The 21705-nt window shown below is 36.2% G+C and overlaps 1 protein-coding gene across 1 annotated transcript in view; it reads left to right on the top strand.

Moving 5' to 3' along the window:
- The window catches only part of FIG4 (FIG4 phosphoinositide 5-phosphatase), a 63703-nt gene that overhangs the window by 22381 nt on the left and 19617 nt on the right, over nt 1-21705 (top strand). The window contains exons 10-19 of the mRNA XM_050315861.1: nt 1021-1118; nt 2654-2787; nt 4600-4716; nt 5912-5957; nt 7127-7275; nt 11051-11217; nt 15576-15714; nt 18750-18808; nt 19403-19550; nt 20359-20442. Coding sequence (XP_050171818.1) covers nt 1021-1118; nt 2654-2787; nt 4600-4716; nt 5912-5957; nt 7127-7275; nt 11051-11217; nt 15576-15714; nt 18750-18808; nt 19403-19550; nt 20359-20442 — 1141 coding nt within the window. The remainder of the gene's footprint in view (nt 1-1020; nt 1119-2653; nt 2788-4599; nt 4717-5911; nt 5958-7126; nt 7276-11050; nt 11218-15575; nt 15715-18749; nt 18809-19402; nt 19551-20358; nt 20443-21705) is intronic.

The raw sequence follows: 21705 nt of genomic DNA, 5'->3' as shown, positions 1-21705 counted from the left end.
ATGGAATACGAAAAGTTTCTACTTGAAGATGGGAGATTTCTTTGTGCTTATTTTGTGTACAAAGTTGGCTATATTTATCTTAGTATCGTGGATAAAATATTAAACCTATTGAAAGGGACCTTGGAGTTTGAATCGACAGGAAGCTGAACATGAGCCAGCAGTGTGCCCAGGTGGCCAAGAAGGCCAATGGCATCCTGGGCTGTATCAGGAACAGTGTGGCCAGCAGGAGCAGGGAAGGGATTCTTCTCCTGTACTCAGTGCTGGTGAGGCCACACCTTGAGTATTGTGTTCAACTCTGGGCCCCTCAGTTCAGGAAGGATATTGGGGTGCTGGAGCAGGTCCAGAGAAGAGCAACAAGGCTGGTGAGGGAACTTGAGCACAAGTCCTGTGAGGAGAGGCTGAGGGAGCTGGGGTTGTTTAGCCTGGAGAAGAGGAGGCTCAGGGAGACCTCATCACTGTCTACAACTCCCTGACAGGAGGTTGTAGCCAGGTTGAGGTTGGTCTCTTCTCCCAGTCAGCTATCAGTAAGACAAGAGGGCATGGTCTCAAGCTCTGCCAGGGGAGGTTTAGGTTAGATATTAGGAAGAAATTCTTTACAGAGAGAGTAATCAGGCATTGGAATGGGCTGCCCAGGGAAGTGGTGGATTCTCCGTCCCTGGAGGTTTTTAAGAAGAGACTGGATGTGGCACTTAGTGGTCTAGTAACTGTGGTGGTAGTGGATCAAGGGTTGGACTTGATGATCTTGGAGATCTTTTCCAACCGCTCTGATTCTATGACAATGGTGAAAAATGTCTGGGCTAAGATTAATGGGGCCAGAATAATTGTTCTTTATAAGTATCTCATGAAAGTTTAAAAAGTCACCTCCAGTTTGGAGAAGGGAATAATTTTTTTAAGAGGTTTTGCATGGAAAGCCATGTAATTGTATCATTACTACCAGATAATTAACATGTCTTTTGTGAAGAGTACTTTTAAGGCAAAATGATTGCTTACTGTCATCCTGAATATATGTATTTGTTGCAGTGGACCAAGCAGATCCTTTTGCACATGTTGCTGCTCTTCACTTTGATCAAATGCTTCAGAGATTTGGCTCTCCTATTATTATATTGAATCTTGTGAAGGTACGATATTTTGAATATGTTTTATGTGGTTTCTAATTTTTAATACTATGCTTATTTCTATAGAGTCTCTCTGTAATTCTGGTTATGTTTGAAACTAATATTAGCTTATAAATTGAATGTTTTCTTCATAAATCTCATATTATATGATTTAGTGAATAATTGCTTCCACTGCAACCTGCAAAAAAAAAAAATATAAGTCCTATATTTACAGACTTCTTACTGTAACCTTTCACGATTGTTTTCAGGTTTTTACTATTACCCTTTAGATGTAAGTCCAAATAAATTTATCACTAAATTTAATTTACCACTAAAAAAATACCAAAATATAATGATTCCATGCAAAGCAAGGTTTGTAGACTTCTTGACAGAGGTGGTTATTTGAAATATTGTGGTAAAGACTTATATTCTGTTGTCTGCTTCCAAGACTCTGCTCTGGTAGAGTCATGGAAGTATGAGTGGAAGAAAAAACTGAAGCATCTGCTGTTTGCCAACAGGAAGTGCCAGCAGCAGCAGGGCTGGATTAGTCGGGGGAGCTTCACATTTGCTGCAGTAATTCAGTTCACTGCTGTATGAGAGGCTGTGGTAGAAAGCCTGGATTTTGGGTGGCACTGTAATTTTGGTCATTGCATCTTGTATTTGTGTTGAAGTTGTTTTTGTTTTGGGGTGTTTTTTTGTGTTTTGATCCAGCCAATTTCTGTGGTGGTGCATGTTCCAACATTTGAATTGAATATATTGATTTGTTTTGCTTGAATAATGTCTTATTTCTTTTAGTCTTTAAAAAAGGTAATTAACTTTATCATATTATACAACTGTATTCAATTGAAAAAGCATATTTTCTGTGTTTGTAGGATCTGTTCTTAGTATAAAAATATAGGTAAAATACAAAAGGAAGGCTTTTAAAACTCTAAGTTGTAAAAAATGACAACTAAATAACCAGTTTCCTAGTTCCAGAAGCATTCCTGTGTAGGAGTGCTTTTAAGACTGTCCAGAAGTCTGTGGGATCAACTTAGGATAGTATTTGTTGACATGAAAACTTTTGTCTCTTGCAGCCATAGCTTTTAAACCCCACTGTGATCGTGTGAATCTGGGCTGATGTGACCTTGACTCATGAAACATTATATGCTTCTATTCCCTTTCTGCCTGTCTTATTCCTTTTCTTTTGACTTTGTCTGTTTCAGCTATATTACCACTGTTGTTTCTGTGTGCTCTTCTTTGCTCTTACAGCATTCCGTTTTTCAGCCAGTGACTATGCACAGTCATTGAAACAAGTGACTTTTACTACTAATACAGATAAATCGTTGAAGACCTAGAATGCTCAGATATTTCTTTCTTCTACTGTTCATTTAACTTAACTAGTTATTTATATATCTATTTTATATTTAATTTAATTTAACTAGTTATGAAGAACTGCCTGCCGTTATTACAGCTTCTACTTTTAATTTTCTTTATATATACGTATATGTATGTGTGTATGTGTATGGGTTTACATACATTTGTTAATAAAATTGTGATGTTAACTTTTCTTTTTGCTAAAGGAACGTGAAAAAAGAAAGCACGAAAGGATTCTCAGTGAAGAACTTGTTGCTGCTGTGTCGTATCTCAACCAGTTTCTACCCCCAGAGCATGCAATTATATATATACCCTGGGATATGGCCAAATACACAAAAAGGTAGAAAAGATCCTTTTTTACTAGTGCTTTTAGCCACAATACAAATAACTGCATGCTACCGAGTGTGTCGCTTTTCAGTTCAGTGTAGCTTAGAAATGTTGGCAGAACTTTATTGAACTCTTTATAAACCCTCAGCTTTTTGAAGGATTTTTAAGGATTTCTGTGGTTTCTTAGCAAAGTGAAACAAAGCCTGAAAACTTTGAAATTCTCTGCACTGGAAAATTTTAGAGAAAAGTCATAATAAAAAAGTAAAACCATCAACATTCACTTTTGATTTTGAATTAGTCAAAACACGGCATTCTATGAGGTGTTCCGTTTCAGTCATCAAATTTATTGAGTTGCAAACTGTTGGAAAACAGAGGAATTCATATCAATCAGCCTTTTCCATTTCCTTTTCCAAAGGGAAATGAGGGCTTTAATTTCAGTGTTACAAAACTTTTAGTTTATTAGAAGCATGTATCTTAGAAAGGCAAATAAATTCAGTGACTTTTTAGTCTATAATTTTTGACAGTACAATGCTATACTAAGATCATGTTAAAAGGATTAACATTTTACAAAAAGTAAAAATATTTGCAAACCATAAAAATTTTAAACCTACAAGTATAGTTTACTATTCTTAAGTTGCATACAATTCAGTTGTAAAGCTCTTTGATATGCACATGTCTACTGTATCTTATGTTGCCAGAAATTCATGAAGAAAGATAAGAATTGTTAGATCATCTTTTAGGTATCTGTTACTGTATCAGTCTGAGCAAAACAACAGAAAAACTGGTTTGGTTCAAAGGGCATGAATATAATTATTGTTTGTCAGTTAAAATTTTGGGGGGAAAAAAGGCTGTGGAAAACAATATTAAGTTGCTATTTGTGATTACTAGTTGGATGATATGGTTGGTCATGTAGGTATGAAGATGTTGCATTAAAGTTTGACATGGTTTCACTCTACCTTTTTTCGTCTAAAATGGCATTGTGCACAGTTAGGTGTATATGCGACTGTTTGTATTACAATTAAATAGCAAATCTCAAAGTAAGGCTAGATATCCCTTCAGAAGATATGCTAGATATAAGTATACCCGCTCTAGTACAGATATAAAAAATACCTGAGAGCTTTGAACAAGATTATATGCAAAACTGACAGTTTCAGGAATACTGAGCATGTTTGGTTTAAGATGTAATTTTGAAGTAAGTTTGTTGGAAAGTAGTACTGTTGGAAATGTTCCAAAATATTTTTTCTGTCTCAGTATTAGCAATCTTTAAAAAATAAATAATTGGTTTTGCTACTTGAAATTTTAACACTGTAATAAATACCTTGAAAATGAAATTACAGTAAACAGAAGATAAAGTCCCTCATAATGAACAAATGGACACCCTGATCTGAGGAGGAGGTGCAGGACATCATGAAGGCCACACATGGAAACCAATGTTACTGAATGAAACAGCACCTTGCAAACAAAACAAGGGAATGTGATTTAGCATAATCACATATCCTTTTCTGCCTCATTCATATTTTGTGAATGACAGAAAGTTTTAGTAGAGAAAAATCAGTGTGATGTAAAAGTCAAGGAGTGTTAGACTTCTTAAGTCTTCCACTTATGTAATATGTTTTATCGAAAAGAAACAAAGTTGATCAGATATGGTCAGTTTCTGTTTCCTAAGTCTGTAAAATCTAATAAAATATAGGCATAATTACCGTTAGATGAATAAAGATGTGATGTGGGTCTGTCTTTAAATCATTTTTGTTATGGAAAAACTTCACACGGTGAAATTTTTTTTAGCATTAATGTGTCCTGACTGTCTTTTTTTTTCTCTCCTCAGCAAACTTTGCAATGTCCTTGACAGACTAAATGTGATTGCAGAAAATGTCGTAAAGAAGACTGGATTTTTTGTAAATCGTCCTGATTCCTACTGCAGTATCTTGCGTCCGGATGAGAAGTACCTATAATTTATTTGATGCTTAATGAATAACATCTGTTCCTTGAAAAGCTGTTTGGAATTTCTGTCTATTAGATTATTTCTTATTTTGAGACTTACTTATTTGGAAATTATTAAGTGACTTCTTTTGAGGCATACTAATAATTGTCATCTGAATGTTACTGTTGTTTACCTGTGGATTTTATGGTATTAGTAAATAAAAAATTTAAAACTTTTTAAAAAAAAAAAATATTTGCTTATACTGCTGCAGATGAAGTCTCTCAAGTCTCTGAAAATGCAGAAGTAAAATAACTGGTACATTAGAAGTAAGATTTTGATTCGCATTTTCATGTTGTGAATCTAATTCATCACTACCCAAATGGGTGTTCATATTTACATGAAGAGCATCCTTGCTATTTTAGCCTATCTTCATTTAAAAACAGGCTAAGCTCAAACTCTCTTAAAGCTTTTCTCTGCCATGCAGTATAGCAGATGTGATGAATATAAACTACCAGGAGTAAGATTTAACATCAGTGCCAGGTTCTGTAGAGGTAGTCTGGTGAGTCTCAAATGTAGTATATAGGCTTGCCGTAGCAGTGCTCTAGTCAGGCTAAATAACCCCACTAACTTGAAAATATTTAGTAGTTCAGGGGTTACTTGCACCGAGCATAACTTCTCTTTCCCTCAAAATACCTTTGATTTTTGGTTCATGTGCTCTAACTCTGTGGTACAGTTAAGGCCTATACAGAGTTGCAAGACCTAGGCAATATGTCTGTATGTATTGATGTATCCAGCACATATACCTGGGATCAGTATGAGGGAGAAGATTTAAATCAGCCCGCTTGTCCTACAGTGTATGTTATACCTCTACCTTCCAGTCATTGAGGTTGTACCTACTTAAATTTTTGTGCACTCAGGATCCAATCTAGCAACACTTGTGTTGCTCATACTCTTTTTTATGGGGAGCAAAGGAAATACTTTGTATGATTTAGGAATATTTCTACTTTAAGACTAGATGCATTATTTTATTTTTCAATGTGTTTTGAATGCGACATCTTACTGCTGCATAAAGCTCTCACTGCTTTCTGTTATTCAGGGATATCAATTTTGCTTTATGTCAGGTTGTCACCATTTTTCACTGAGTAGATCAATACATTATATGATCTGTTATTTTTTTAAATTACTTGAAAATCATTCTGTTTTCCTTCTCTTTCAGGTGGAATGAACTGGGAGGTTGTGTTGTTTCCACTGGTCGCTTGCAGGTACTGAAACACGTTTTTTTAGTTCGTAGTTATAATGATATAGATCAGCACTCTCAAAGATCCAGTGAACCGTTTCACTTAAATACTTGATTGGTGACTCACAGACTGCTCTTAAGTTAGCATTTATAGTACACAGTATTGCTACTGTCCATCCTAGAAGTCCAATTGGGGATTAGGACGCAAAGTTCTTGCCTGGTGTTGAAATTGTATTTTTGCTGGAGATGGTCTGAAAAATGCTTGTATTTTAACTACTTTCCATTACTATTTAGTCTGTAATGTTTCCAGTGCAATGAAAGTTAAAACAGCAGCATTTCAGCAAACTGCATCATTTACTGTTAAACAGAAGAAGTAAGGAATAAGCATACTTAAGCCTGGTAACATATTCATACACATGAACATGAGTTTTGAGAAGCATTTTCACCAGTGATGAATATTCTGTACATTGTTATGGTTTCTGTCACTAAAAGAAAATAGAACTATGAACATGTCTTTCTTTAAGGTTAGAAAAGTACTGACTAAACTGTAAACCATACAGTCCCAAATTTGTACCTGAATATACTCTGAACACAGGGCATATTCTTAAGCAGCATTAGTTGCTTTTGACTTGCCATTCATTAGTTCCTGTAAGTTCGAGAGCATGTGACCATTCCTTTACTAGCCAGTCACTGGTAAATGTTTGTTGAGGGCAGATAAACAGCAGAGCAGACAGAATTTGATCTGTTTAAAAAAAGAAATCAACCCTAGTAAAATTTTTTTAGCGTTAGTCTTGCAAGTTTACCTGTGTTAGGGGAATGATTATTTTATCTTTAGTAATTTGAAATAGTCACCAGTGACATACATGTAAGCATTTGGATCACAGTTCATCTCTGAATAGACATTTTGTGACTCACACCCAAAAACTGCTTCTTCAGGGCTGTTTCCGATTTGGAGACATGCAGTTTGTGTGTTGATAAAAGCAAGAATATTTTGCAAGTAGGAGTTACAGCGCTCTGATGTAGCTTGCTAGAGATGAACTGCTTTTTAACGTTTTTCGGAAATGTTTTTTCTCAAATTTTTGTGAAAACATAGTTTGGGATTTGCCAAGACCTGGATAGTAGGAAAAAAGTAATAATTGTGAATGTAGTGATGTGTTAATGAAAGTAAATCTTTTGTTTGGATTGCTTCACCAGACTGGAGTTCTCCGGACCAATTGTGTGGACTGTTTAGATCGCACTAACACAGCCCAGTTTATGGTTGGGAAATGTGCTTTGGCATACCAACTCTATTCATTGGGATTGATTGATAAACCAAATTTACAATTTGATACAGATGCTGTAAGGTAAGATATGTGTGTCATGGCTTTGACTTCTAATTTTGAGTCAAGAAACTTAGGAGGATTATATCTATGTAGAAGAGAAATACAGTTATTTCTACTGGAATGAATTAATAATACTTATTCATCGAAGTTTAAAAAATTTTCCATGCTTGAAAGCTTGAGAAAATCCAGTCATGCTGAAAGTTCACTCTTCTGGAAAGGTATGTTAATGAGTCTTCTTACAAGATAACAACTTGACTTTATTCTTTTTACATGCCTAAGCTTAAAGGTAAGAGTTTTCCTTTGAAATAAATGTAACAAAACCCCCACCCCAGTCTTTTATACTTGCTTCGATTACTTGAGGCAAAATCCTGACTAAAAGTGAAAATAAACACACACTTTTATGGAGAATGCCAAACTGGTATTTGTGTAGAAGTACATCTTACCTTGATATCTCCTGCTTTTTCTTTGCAAAAGTTTTGTTGGTTTTGATTTATTGAAGAAAAGTCTTTCCTCGAAATTGTTCTTTCAGATCAAGAATCAGTGGTACAAGCATCCTCGAAACATTTAAGAAAACCCAGTATTTATATTGAAATGCTTTGGGAGTCATAGTGAACTCAGCTACTTACATTAATTTCTGAAGCATATTTACAAGTTAAGAGTCCTTGAGGAGTTCTGTTTTTATTCCTTAAAGTTGTTGTCATGACTGCGAAACTTACAACTTCACTGCTGATTTTGACTGGTGGTTTGATAGTTTTAGAACATGGAGATGTAACTCATAGTCAGAAAAGACAAGAAGTCTTTACCTTCAGTTTCTCTTTTTTTCCAATAGTTTCCAGCACTTGCCTGGAGCTGGGAGCTGGTGTGTGCCACGGAAACAACCTCACCTGCAGCATGTTGGTTCACTGTGCAGTTGATGGCCCCTGGCCTCTGCTTCATGGCCCAGGAGAGCACCCACTGGCTGGCTTCCTCTGTGTGCTAGCAATTCCTCTCCTTCACCATGTCCCAGCTGCTTGGAGCTGCATGTTTACCTCTGGGAATAAACTAGTTTTGCTACTAATACCGGTTGCTGTGCAGCCTCCTGGGGCCTCAGCAGTCAGGACATTTGGGTTCTAAATAGGGGGAATTAGGAGGTGGACAGGTCTTTTACATCTGCTCTCTATGGTATCCTCTACAGCTACCACTTACTTTGGCACTTACTCAGGCTGCATTTTACAGTCTTTCCTTAACATTGCTACCTCCCTGCCTCCTACCCTTATTTTGGGAGCCCAGATTTCTTCTGTTGCTTTCTGTTGCAACAGTCTCACACTTCCTGTCTGTTTTCTCTCATTCCTGTTTCTTCTCTATGTCCCAACCACCCAAATTTCCATTTTTTATCACTATTTCTTAAGATTGTAGTAGTCGCTTTGTCTCTGATTTTCCTGATACCTTATTTCTCATTATCTCATTGAAATGTAGTTATTAGTCTGACATAAAAGGCTACCTTTGTCTGGCCATATTTAATTTTTTTTTTCTCCTCCACTGCACCAGATGTGTGCTTGTCTGAAACAGATTCTGTCATCTCTTAAGACTTGTTTCTGAATTACTGTATTCAGAATAATTAAGAAATCCTGCTTCATAGTGCAGCAGATTCCAAAGACGAGCATGTGTTATACTGTGTCTCTGGTCAGTGCAATGCAGTGCAGTCTTTCACTTTTTAACCTCCTGCATTCTCATTTCTTGCACTGCCTCACATCAAGTATCTGTTTCGTGTATATGCTGCCTCTTCATTTACAATCTTCTAAATGACCAAAGAGGGTAATCTTTAACAGTCCATCTTCCTTAATTTAGCTAACATGTCTGAAAAACTAAATTTTTTTCATCACATTCTTCAGCTGTCCTTCTCATAATTCTTATTTTTCTCATATGGTCTCACCAGCTGGCTACAGTCCAGAGTTTCCATTGAATTAGATATTTGAAGTCAGCAATTTATTTTGGTTTGCCAGCCTGGTGGATAAAGAAATTGTGTGTCTAGCAAGACTAATTTTCTTAATGACTTTGTTGTGCAGGACCATTTCTGCAATCTCTATTTCCTAGTGATTCCTTCAGTGTAATTGTCTAGGAAAATTCCTAGATAAGACAACAAGGTGTACCTTAGCAACTTATTTTATCTCGTGTAGTTAACTTTTCTCTCTGTGGAAGACTAGTCTTTGTGTGACTGCAGTACTAATGTGTGGAGGCTGTGGAAGGGTAATTTAATTCTGTGAGTCCTTTCCAAATCAACTGGATCCCTATCAGTGTCCTTAATGAATTTAAAGTTGTCTGCTTTCTATGAACCTCTATTGCAAGTTCATTGGAACTCTGTTCATCAATCCCCCATGCCTGACTGGGAAATTTTTGAGAGGTATCTTTTTACCTGCCAGTTCTTGCCTTCAGCCATTTTTTAGCTTTCAGTTGACAAGAATTGCTGGTCAAACAAGAACAAACCAACCCACCAAACCCAAAGAAACAAACAAGATTCTCATATGTGGTGTCATGAACTCTGAACAATTTGTGTGGAGGCAGATGGGTTTGGAGTTATTTCTTTGGGGTTTTTATTGTCTGTTGTTCTGTGGGTTTTTTCCTTTTTTTTTTAAAGTTACTTAGCAGATGTTTCCTCCTAATTGATATTATTTTACTTGACCTTGGGCAGAAGATTTGCTGGACAGCTATTTGATTTTTACAGAAATTGATTTGCTGCTGAGGTAAGTGTTCTTCATCCAGAACGTTTTGAAGAGAACTTCAGTCAGATGGTTGCTAGGTTACTTATTCAATACTGTCCCTTTGTTGGAAACATACTTGCAGATGCCTGAGTTACTGTGTCTTCCTATTCTGATGGGAAGTACATTTCCCCAGGTTTGATGGTTGCGTTTGGTTTTCTGGGTTTTGTTTCTGGTTTTTGGTTTTCCTTTTTGTTTTTTGTCTCTTAACTGAAATTCCAGCTTCTTTTAGCAAAATGTCATTCTTGTCATTGCCTTGCTTAACCAAGACCATACTCTCCATTTCTGAGAAGCACTTCTTGATCTGTTGTTTTTAGCCTGGGTGTCATCTGTGTAGGAAGGAGAGTCTTGTTTTCTGAAGCTGTTGTCTTGGTTTTGTCATTGATGAGAAGCTTCTTTAATTTTTGCTATTTGGACTGCTCTCAGTTTGGATACTGTCAGCTTCCTGATGCAAGAGGACTGTGTTGCTTTTTAGCCAGCTATCCTCATTCAAGTCAGTTCTTAGCCAGCTCCTTTGGCCTTCTTCTTATGTCGTGATCTTCCAGCTCCAGCAAATGTTATCTGGCTGCCATACACTTTTCTAACAAGTCAGGTTTGTTTGGTTTGTACCTCTGAGCCATCATTGTTGTCTCTAGGAAGATTTTTGGAAGGTTACGGTAACTTCATTGCCAGTGGACTCAACAGAAAATGTACCCTTGAGATACTGACGTGTTCTGTCCCATTTAGTGTATTTAAAATACCTTGGTTTGGGGAGGTATATTGTTTGTTGTCTGCTCATGGACTAGTGGGACATGTTAATCTTCTTCCTGAATCTACAGAAGTGAATACTCTGTAGTGTGAATGTGTTCTCTTATATTAAAAATTAATGAAAATCTCAATGTCTAAACCTTCTTAGTAATTATTATGTCTGAATAAAATTTCCACATATTTATCTGAATAAAGGAGAAGAAACTGTATTACATTTACAGAAAGACTTTATTATTACAAAACTTTATTATCTTTTCTCTTTAAAAAATTCTATTTAGAAGTTTGATAGATGACTCATTTTGCTTTTCCTTCAGATTATTTGAAGAATTATACGAAGATCACGGAGACACACTTTCTCTGCAATATGGAGGCTCTCAGCTTGTGCACAGAGTAAAAACATATAGAAAGATAGCTCCATGGACTCAGCATTCCAAAGATATTATGCAAACGCTCTCAAGATATTACAGTAATGCTTTCTCAGGTAAATTTGATTTTAAGTGCATTCTTTTAAGCCATTATTTTCAAAGCATCTTACTTGTGATGTTTCAGTAATCTATACTATGATCTTATGGCAGAGATCCTCTATATTAAAATTTCCAAATAATTCAGTAACATCTGATGGATATCAAGTAGGTATTCTGATTTGATGAAATATTTATTTATCCTGTGTTATAGCATGCAGCCTTCTTTGTTAAAAGTTAGTGAACTGATGTAAGGATTATTTAGAAAATGTACACATAGCACTGAATCTGTCAGTGACATTTGTAGATCAGTAGAGAAGCAGGTAGCTGTTATAGAGCTGTTAAAATGTTGGACAGAATGTTTTCAGCAAATAGAAGGAAAATTGGTAAATCTAAACACAAGTAGAAGGCTCCATGTGGAGTATTTCTTGTCTGGGGGCTTAAAACAAAAAACAAGCTGTAATACATGTATTATTGGATATGAATAGGAGCTACAAACTTTAAATCTGTGGTAGAAAAGACAAAATTAAATTCAAAAATTGAGGTCCACCAAGTAAATAAACTGATTTTTTCAGTTAAATGAGTTGTAAAATATTAACTTACTCCTTTACTAGCTGGTATCACACATCTTTGGAACACTGACAGTATTCTACCTTCTTTTGAGAAACATTGCTAAGGGGAAGCCTCTTTTAAAAATGCTGAACTGTACCTTATGCAAAGTAACAAAACAAAGCAAAAAAGGTTAGTGTTTTTAGAAGCCATGAAAAAGGTCTAAAAGATTGATCAAAGGACAGTCTCAGACATGTCAAAAGGGCAAACATTGAGTGCTACTGTGTTATAAATAGTGTCAGTCCTCTATTACTCTTTTCCACAAAAACTGCATAGCCAGAGATGGAAGTACTTTTTCTTTCTCTTCCTAGTAGACTGCAATTATTAGACTATGTGAACTTTAAAACAGTGAGTTGAACAAAGGCTAGAAATACTTCAGTAATCTCTGATTTCTTTGGCTAAAATTAATTGCTTTGGTGTACGTAACATACTGTGAGAGCTCACCATTCAGAGTACTTTTCTGAATGTAAATCATGTAATTCGTGTATCGCATTTGCCTGAAAAATGCAGAGCTTGTTTATTTCAGTCATATGGCCTCTTACTGTTTGCATTGGCAACAAGGTATGACTTCATCAATTCTTATCAGCAAAAGGTAGCGCACTTGCAGTGTCACCTGTCACGATACGTAGAAGATGGAACCAATCTCTGAACCTGTTCACCTTTATGCCAGCCACTGAAATGGCTAGGTGTAAGCTGAATTCTAACATCTTTCTTTAATTTGTAATTGTCAGAGAAATTAGGAAATAGTATTCCAAATAATATTCTTTTAGCTTTTATGCCTTTTAGAAAGTAATGTGATGTCACAGACTTCAGTGTTAGAGTTGCAACATGCATAAGCTTCTGGAATCTGGAATAATCTATTTATCCACAAACAGGAGTCAACATAGAAAACTACCTTGTGGTGCTGTAAGAAAGTAAACTTAATTAGCATAACCTTTTAGTCAGTGTTACAGTTCCACGTGTGCTGAATCTCTCGTGATTTAGTAATTTGTCATGTGGTGCAGTTGCAAACTCAGATTGAGAGCAGTAGATTATTTTAAGCTAATTCAATTAACTGGCCCTTTCAATTCCTAGTTTCTCAAATGGTCTTTAATGTGTGCTAGTATACACGTACATTTGAAAAAATCAGTGCAGTCTTTCTACTTGCTTGGATATAATTATAGCATTCAGTGCTAGCAATAGAGGGAGAAAACCTGTTTGTCCTTTTACACTCCCGAGTGCACTGACATGTTCTCTTTTTTTATTGTCTAGATGAGAAAATTGATCTCAAATCTCAGTATTCTCTTTTCTCTGCCTGGTGTTTCAAAGAAAGACAACAGCTTTCACTATTTTTGTTCAAAATTAAGTCATTAAATTGTTCAACTCTTACTGTAATGTGGGGGGGGATTATGACCTTTCAAGTTAACTATCACACATATGTTTGTGCCAGCTTGAAGACTTAAGCACAAACAATCTTTAATATTATGGGGTTTTACCTACTTTTAAATTATAAGTTGAGAAGTAAGATAGTAGAAAGACATTGTTCTGTAGTTCTGTTAGGTTTAAAACACAACTCCATAACTGAAACAATAAAGCAGAGGAGAGTTTGAGTCCTTCAGCAGTGTAACATTTAACAACAGTCATTTTTTGCTGTGAAAGAAAGGTAAGATTGCTTTAATGAACTGCTACTGTACACCATTTCAGACAATGAATTGATTAATTCAATTGGTACGAGTTTAAATTCAACCTGGTTTTCACACAAAAAATTTCATTTAGTTTTATTTCATTTTAGCATCTGTTGTATAACTAGTGAGATAGTTTGTTAACTGAATTACCTCGTTTCAGTCTAACTATTTTATAATTATTTAGTTAACAATTTCAGTGTACCTTCTGTTCCTGGCAGATGAAACAGTGGAATGAACAAAGGAGGCTCATCTATCCTTTTGGCTTTCAGAAATTAGCACGAATGTTGACCTGTTTGCTCCTGTTAGTTAATTTTGTCTTTAGGGCTCCTCCAGTTTCTATGCTTCTTAAGAGTTTGTTCAGCACTTTCTTTAAACCACACACTAAATATCTTATCAGGAAGATAAAAATGCACGTTACTACTTATGACTTTTACTTTCTTTTTAATTCTTAGTATCCTCAACAAGGTTGTTTTGGTTGGGAGGGGGTGTTCAGACCTTTTTACAGAGTTTTCTTTCTGCACAGCTTTCTTGTTGTGTTCTTGGCCATCCTCATTCTCTCCTTATGTCTTGGTTAAATTCTGACACTGTTTTGCAGAAACAATATGGCCTGCAAACTATAACGACCTACATATGCTTTTGAGTATTACTGTGTAGAAGAGTTAATGTTTATAAGTTGATCATCTTAAGAAAAATGGGAAGGTGAGGAGCAATAAAGAAAGAAAAATAAGTGTCTTCTTGAAACAGTGCTCTGAAGAGACAATAAATGTATCTGGAGGGAGTATGAGTGGATAGAAAAGGAAGAAAAGGCCCGATTCCAGATGAAGGGTTCTCTAAATAGTGAAGGAAGATAAGCAACATCAGGAGGTTCCCCTTTCTTTCCCTTTTCCTGATGCTTTGCCCTCTTACATCACGTGACTGTTTATAATCCTGTTGTCAACACATTTCTACACAGCACTTCGTTTGTCAGCTGCTTTTGTGTTTGTAGAAAATGCTTTATGTTGCATGGAGGTAAGAGATATTTGAATTCTGGGGAGAAGGAAATATTGACTGAAACCTGGATGGTAACCAGGAACCAACTTTGATCTGTCATACCACTGTTTTGTGGACTCTGCCTATTTTTTTACCTGCCTTCTGGTGTACTGAGACTTTGTCTTTTTGATGGAGTGTATTTGGTAAACGAACACTCAACTTTCGTAGTGCTCTTTTTGAAATGTGGAGAGAACTGCAGGAGTAGCACTATCTATTGAACTAGTCTGAACTATTCCTTGTTTGATGATTACTGAAGTGCAAATAAGAGTGAAGAACTGTCCACATGCACAAATAGAGCTCAGTTCTCCACAAATTCCCCCATGCCTGAAGATCCTTAGAGTGCAAGCGTTCTTCTGCCCCTATGACTCTGCTTGCAAAGCTGTCTTTGTACACTTGCCCATCCCTGAGCCCTCATTTGACTCCTGTGTTTCTTTATATTTGTTGTAACTCATCCTGTCTGCAGCTAGGCAGCAAGAGGGATTTTGAAGATATAATTGAATGGCATTTCTTACCACGCTTCATCAACAGTGGTATGTGCTACTGGATTTTAGCACTTGCCTTATTTAATTTGGTGGAGCTCAAAATATGACAAGAGAAATTAATTATTTAAACCAACAGGGAAAAAGCCCAAATTACTAAAAGGTGTTTGTGAAGTTTAATAATTTTTATGTTTTGTGGAAACTTGTGTGGATATTGTTTAATTTCATTAAATCATTCTTCGGTTATTTAGCTCGCAGTAAACTCAGCACAATATGTCAAATTTCCTGAAACGTGTATAAATACATGCACATGCTTACACATGCATACACATATATGCAGGGGTGGGAGATGGAGCTGCAGCGTGAGGTCTTACTTCAGTAAAGCCTTAGCTCCTGGGAGAGAAGCCAAGGAAAGAGGCAGTGCTGCTACCAGCCCCGCATGCCCTGCAGTGTGGCACAAGGTCTGGTCTAAATGAGGTTGCATTTATGCTGCTTGAAGCCCAGAGGTCATAGGACATACATACTCGGAGGACCAGTGCCTGAATGGGCTTGAGCTCTGCAGGGTTTCCGGTGTTAATTGTACCTCTTGTCTAACAGATGCAGACAGGCAAGATTCTATCAATCTCTTTCTGGGAGTATTCAAGCCTTCAGAAGGAAAACCACATCTCTGGGAACTTCCTACTGATTTTTATTTGCATCACAAGAACACCCTCAGTCTGTCACAGACCAGGCAAAGGTATTTTGCTGTTCTGTTGTTTGTTTTGGTTGGTATTGCTCTAACAAATTTTAAAAGACACCTGCTGTTAATCAAATAATTTAGTCAGCCCGTCAAAAACTTGCTTACTGTTTTTTAAGTTTTATAATAGCTTAAAAAAAACCTTCAAGAGATTATCCAAAAATGTTGAATTGAAGTGTTTTGAAGGATTTTGCTTTAATTTTCCTATTGCACTGAAAGAAGAAGTTTAATTTCATATGAATTTCTATCCTGCAGTGCAAAATGCTTCACTAATTTACTGAAGTACAGTTACTACGCTTTCATTAAATAATATTCAGGTGCGTTCTTGATTGTCAGATTTATTAATTGTTGAATTTGAGATTAGGTGATGAAGATAACATTTGTTTATTCTTCTGTCTGCTCTGCTTAGTCTGCGACTGTGCATACCAAGAAACCCATGATTTTCCACCTTCCTTTCAGCCATGTCTAGCCTGTTTTGAAGACTACATTTTTTCATTTGCATTCCACTGTAGTTGCATGGTAACATACAGAAGTAATAAAGTATAAAAATTTTAAAGTCATTTGAGTGCTTCACAATGTGAAATTATTTTGTTGAGGATTATAAATACTGTGCATTAAGAAAAATCTATTTTAACAAAAAGAACAGCACCAGACATTCAACTAAATAATCTCTTAGGAATTTTGACAATTTTGTCTTTGTTCGCTCCACGAGTCTTAAAGCTCTTCATTACATATGGTAGATCTGAATATCTGTGTTTAGATTTCTGTCTTGGGAAAATTGGAAGTGCTTAAACAGTGCGATCGATCCCTGTTGGCTGCTTATTCCATTAACCCATCATGGCAGCTGGCGTATGATGTGGCTGTTTCTAAATTTCAGTCCTTTTGTATTAGCTCCTGAGGCTTCACGTGATGATAACTCATATGAGCCGTAAAACCAAATGCTGTTTCCAGCATACATGAAACATGCAATATTAATTTTCTTGCCTACTGGTTCTGAAAATTATTGTGTGTCAAAAATTATTTCTGTTGATACATTGCAAATATGAGAATGTTCTAGTCTCCCTTTCATCTGTAACTCTGTTAAACAGCTGTCTCTTATTTGACACAGATACTGTTCTCAAATGAGGTGGAACATTAAAAAAAATTGTTGATACTCTTCAGTTACTTGTTAATTAGTTTTACCTTTCATTCTGACAGAATTTCTTCTGAGCAGTTACAATATACAACAAAGATGTTTCCTCCTATGAACAAAATGATGCCTCCATGTAATAACTAAGTGAAATAAATAGGTGAAAAAATCTCTTCTAAGTCATTTTTTGTTTCTATGAAACTATTGGGCATGTGCTTCATGTAACGTTCTTCCTGCCTGTATGTGCAGTCCCTCTTTTGGATTCCTTGGGCACAACAGCAGAAGAAATAATGAAAACTCATAATGATATCAAGGATATAGGAAGAGTAGGAAGATGATGTTTCCTGTCATTGAAACTTCTTTTGTCTATCTGTGCTTTTCCTGTATTATATTTGCCTCTCCATTAGAAAGAAGAGATTTAATAATGAGCTTCATATATTACTTTTATATAATTTGTGACTCACGTGAGAGCACACTGAATATCGAAAAGGAGACTTTGTGTTGCCACGTTACTTATGGTTTATGCGGGCAGCAGGACCGGGTATGTCTGCATAGCTTCTGAAGGCACCAGAGAAAATAGCTTGCTTAGCATGCCCTGATGCAGGACTTGGAGAAGAGGCAGGACCATTCCTTTCTGTCTAGGACACACACAGTTCTTGGAACTGAAGTGTGTTTCCCTGCCTGTTCTGTACCGTCTGCTGAATCTCACTAACAAGTCTGTCTCTGGGTATGGGAATATATCCATTGTATTTGCTCCAGATGGCTACGTTGACATGAGTAGGAGATAAGCACATTAATACTCTGATTACAGCCTTTACAGTATTGTGAATGCACACATATTTGAAATAAAAATCACTGAAGACAGTTGTCTTTTCATTCCATATAATGAAATAGAAGAATCTATCAGAATAATTTAGGGAAGAAATTAAAAGATATTTGAGAAGAGATAATAAAAATGTGTAAACATGTATGAAAGATAAAGCATGATTTATTTTATGAATGTTCCTTGACTTCCTTAGTTGTTTTACTGAAATCCTGTATAAGCTTCCATCAGGGCTTGAATTTTGCTGTTAGATATGCCAAAATAGAATCGTAGAGTCATGGAATTAACTGAGTTGGAAGAGACCTCTGAGATCATCAAGTCCAACCCTTGATCCAACTCCACTGTGATTACTAGATCATGGCACTCAGTGCCACATCCAGCCTCATCTTAAAAACGTCCAGGGATGGTGAATCCATCACCTCTCTTGGCAGGCCATTCCAATGCCTGATCACTCTCTCTGTAAATAACTTCTTTCTAACCTCAGCCTCCCCTGGCAGAGCTTTAAGCCCGTGCCCTCTTGTCCTACTGCTGATTGCCTGGGAGAAACATACAGTTCTCAGACGTAGGACAACTGTTACATCAAAATGTATTTCTATGTGTAGAAATCAGGTGCTTTGACAATCATCCGATTTTATAATCATTGACCTTCATTTCTTCATACCCTTCTTCTAAATTTTAGGATCTGAATAACAAGTGGGAGGAAATGCCTCTTTTCCCCCTCCCCAAAGACCAGAACAAAAGAAATACATGAATACCTTCTATATGTACTAAGACTTTAATTTTCAGTACTGTAGAGGTAGGCACCTGCTATGTATTTTTTTAATGGAACAGAACTATACTTCCCTCCATACCTGTACAGAGCTTCATGTGTTTAAATTTCCTAACCCGAGAGCAAAGTAATTGAATAAGGGCCTGTTGAAATCCTCTATCCAAGGATAATTCTTTACTTTCTTTTACACTTGAGTTTTAAAGCAGTGTTTGCTGAAGTGATATTGTATGGATAGGTAAACGTTATGTTCAAATATTTAGACTGGATACAAGATCAAATCATCTGTATCAACCATGTTTCTGTTTTTCCTGTAGCTATACTTACTGGTGGACCACGGGTGTGCTGAAGCATTTACCTCTTCCTTTCGATGAAGGTAGGAACTGTATTTTCTCCTTACCTTGCAAGAGTATCTTGAAAAAGAAATTTTAGTTACAAATTATTTTTAACTGTATTAGATCCCAAATCTGAAAAAACCGAAAACTTTCCAAATAATGATTGTTAAATACTTCTTTAGTTTTTTCCTCCCAGTGAGGCGTGATTTTCCAACTGCAGGTTGCAAGAGCTGCCTACTTGGTTAAAACTTGACTTCCATATGTTTATGAGCCAGGGCACGCTTCATCCTTTTTTTCATTTTGCTTCCATACTAACATATATTTATAGTCTGTGCTGGTGATTACATTCCTGTTGCAGTTGACATGGGAGAGCTAGTGTATCTTAGTTCTCTGGGCTACAGTGGAGCATCTTTTATTAAGAACTGTCATCATGAAGGGAAATCAAACTATGATGGTTGATAATGTATACTTATTGAAGATATGCAACACATCTTCATGTCATATTTTCTTATCTCAGGGAGTAAATAACTGTAGAAAAAAATGCCTGGTAGGCTGGCTAGGTGAGCAGGCTACTCTTTTTTTAGATTTTTGCGAGAGTCAGTAATTGTTAGTAAAAATATTCTTTTACCCCTCAGTGACAAGTGCTGAAAACAGACGCAAGTTGACAGTGAAGAAGTTCCACAAATATGAAGAGGAAATCGATATCCACAATGAGTTTTTTAGGCCGTATGAGTTGAGCAGTTTTGATGAGACCTTTTGCTTGGCAATGACCAATTCTGCACGGTATAGTGGGACGTTTTATGGCTCTAAATCCTTGGCAGCAGTTTATTTGGTGTGAATTAAATGTGCATTTGATTTATTTGTTTAAATATGTGTAACTTCAAATTTAGCAAAGTTCTCGAAACTAAGTCACAGTACTGCATGGAAATGTTACTCTAAAAAAAAGTCTGTTAAAATAATGCTTAAATTTCCAATTATTTTCCATTATGGAGTCTAATGTTTGGGCACTTGAAGGCTGACAAATTAGCTTTTGCCTGTGGACTCTGATCACAGAGTCTACCTTCAACACAATTGTTTTCTAGTTCTGCTCTCACTTTACAGTTGTTTTCTCCAGTTCGTCTGGTTCTCACAGCTGCCAGATATTTTTGGGGTTTTTTGTTGTCAGCCATCAGCTGGATATTCTGAGTATAATCTGAATCATGCTTTAGCTAAAGACTTCTAGGCAGATTATGTTTCATGTACCTTTTTGACCCAATTTGAGTGCTGGTAGCATTTTGAAAACAATATATGAAGCCCTGAGTTACGGGGCTTCTTCAGCACGGGAATGAAGCACATTGTTTTAGTGTCTTTCGCCAGTGGCAATATTTGCAGCTGTTTTATGGGACTAAATAATGCAACTGAAAGCTTTTTAAATACCTGGGGAGGTTATATATATGTAACTTGTAAAGATGAAGTTAGAACTCAATATCTCTTTTTATAATTATTTTTTTTTTATTCAAGGATAGATGTTAGAGGTTGTTCTTCCAGAAAACTTTAAAATTGTATGTGTTGAACTTTGCTCATAAACAGTTTTTCCTTACTATTTTGGCAGAGATTTTATGCCTAAGAACGTGGGAATTGATCCCAGTCCATTTACTGTTCGTAAACCTGATGAAACTGGAAAATCTGTATTGGGGTAAGTGTGAAATGGGAAATCTTGTTCTGATTCAATAGTAATGGAATTATAATGAAAATACATAAACTCTGTGTGTCTGTGTAGCATTTTCTATGTTACATGGGAAATAATTCATTGGTGTTATACACCAGTGTATAATTTTACACTTTGAAAATCACATCTAATTTGAGATTTTCATTTGACACTAGAAATTCTTAATTCAGACTTGTTCAATATTTTCTGTTTTCTCATATTCCTGTAAGTGAAATTCATGAGAAGATTTTTATATATAATACACAGAAGTTATTAAAATTTGATCATCGTTTCATACTGGTGGCAACTTCATTCTCTATTGGAGATGACAGGAATGCGTATTGTCTTGAGGAATGATAATTTTTTCATAAAGAGAACATATCCTGAAACAGAAATAAATGCCAATTTCAGCATAGTTTTTTTGATTTAAAGGGTTATTAAAATATTTACACATAAAATTATATAAAACAATTAAGCAGCAGTTATTGGGGCAAATGAATGATTCATTTAGCTGCTTTTGCGTCCTGGACATGTTTTGTTAGTCTGTTTATTCCATTGCTGTGTTTGATTTGCTGTATCACACAAGGGCTATGTGGACTCTTCCTGAATTCGTTCTATCTTTGATACCTCACACGAAGGAAATCTTTTGTCAGTAATGACTAACCCTGTGCAGTCACATTATAAGCTCCTCTGGAAACTTGCTGTTTGGTTGAACACTAGGACATTTGACTGTCTCATGTTGTTCTCTGATCTCCCTGCCAATAAATGTTGAGAGTAGACTATGCCTATCATTAGCAGAACCTAATTTCATGCTACCGATGTTCCTGGGAATAAACAGGAAGACTGTTCAATTGTTGCAGAGTTTATCTCTACTAAGAATTGTGAGTTTACTGGTACTTTGAGGAGAAGCTTTATTCTTCCGCTTTGGTATTATGCCAGATTTTGGACTAATTTGTCTTCAGATATTACATTAAATACTTGACTATTTTACATTTTTATCAGGCACTTTGCTTTAATCTCTCTACTGTGATTTTTAGGGATTGTTAAGACACAGAGAATCATCTCAGTCAAAGTCACATTCCAGGACTCCCTGGATATTACTCATAAAGCTTGCTCTGCATTGGCTGTATAGCAGGGTAAAAAGAGGCTTCACTCTTCCACCTTACCCATATTTAACCTCTGGTAGAGGTGGTACCTTTGCCTTGCACATTTGTCATCATCTTTTTGATCTATGACATTTCTGAAGGGTTT

The sequence above is a fragment of the Myiozetetes cayanensis genome, unplaced genomic scaffold (genome assembly GCF_022539395.1).
Source record: "Myiozetetes cayanensis isolate MyiCay16 unplaced genomic scaffold, myiCay2020 scf2-11, whole genome shotgun sequence".
NCBI classification, from domain to species: Eukaryota; Metazoa; Chordata; class Aves; order Passeriformes; family Tyrannidae; genus Myiozetetes; species Myiozetetes cayanensis.
Note: the sequence above shows the minus strand (reverse complement) of the source record. Positions and strands in the feature narration are given on the sequence as shown.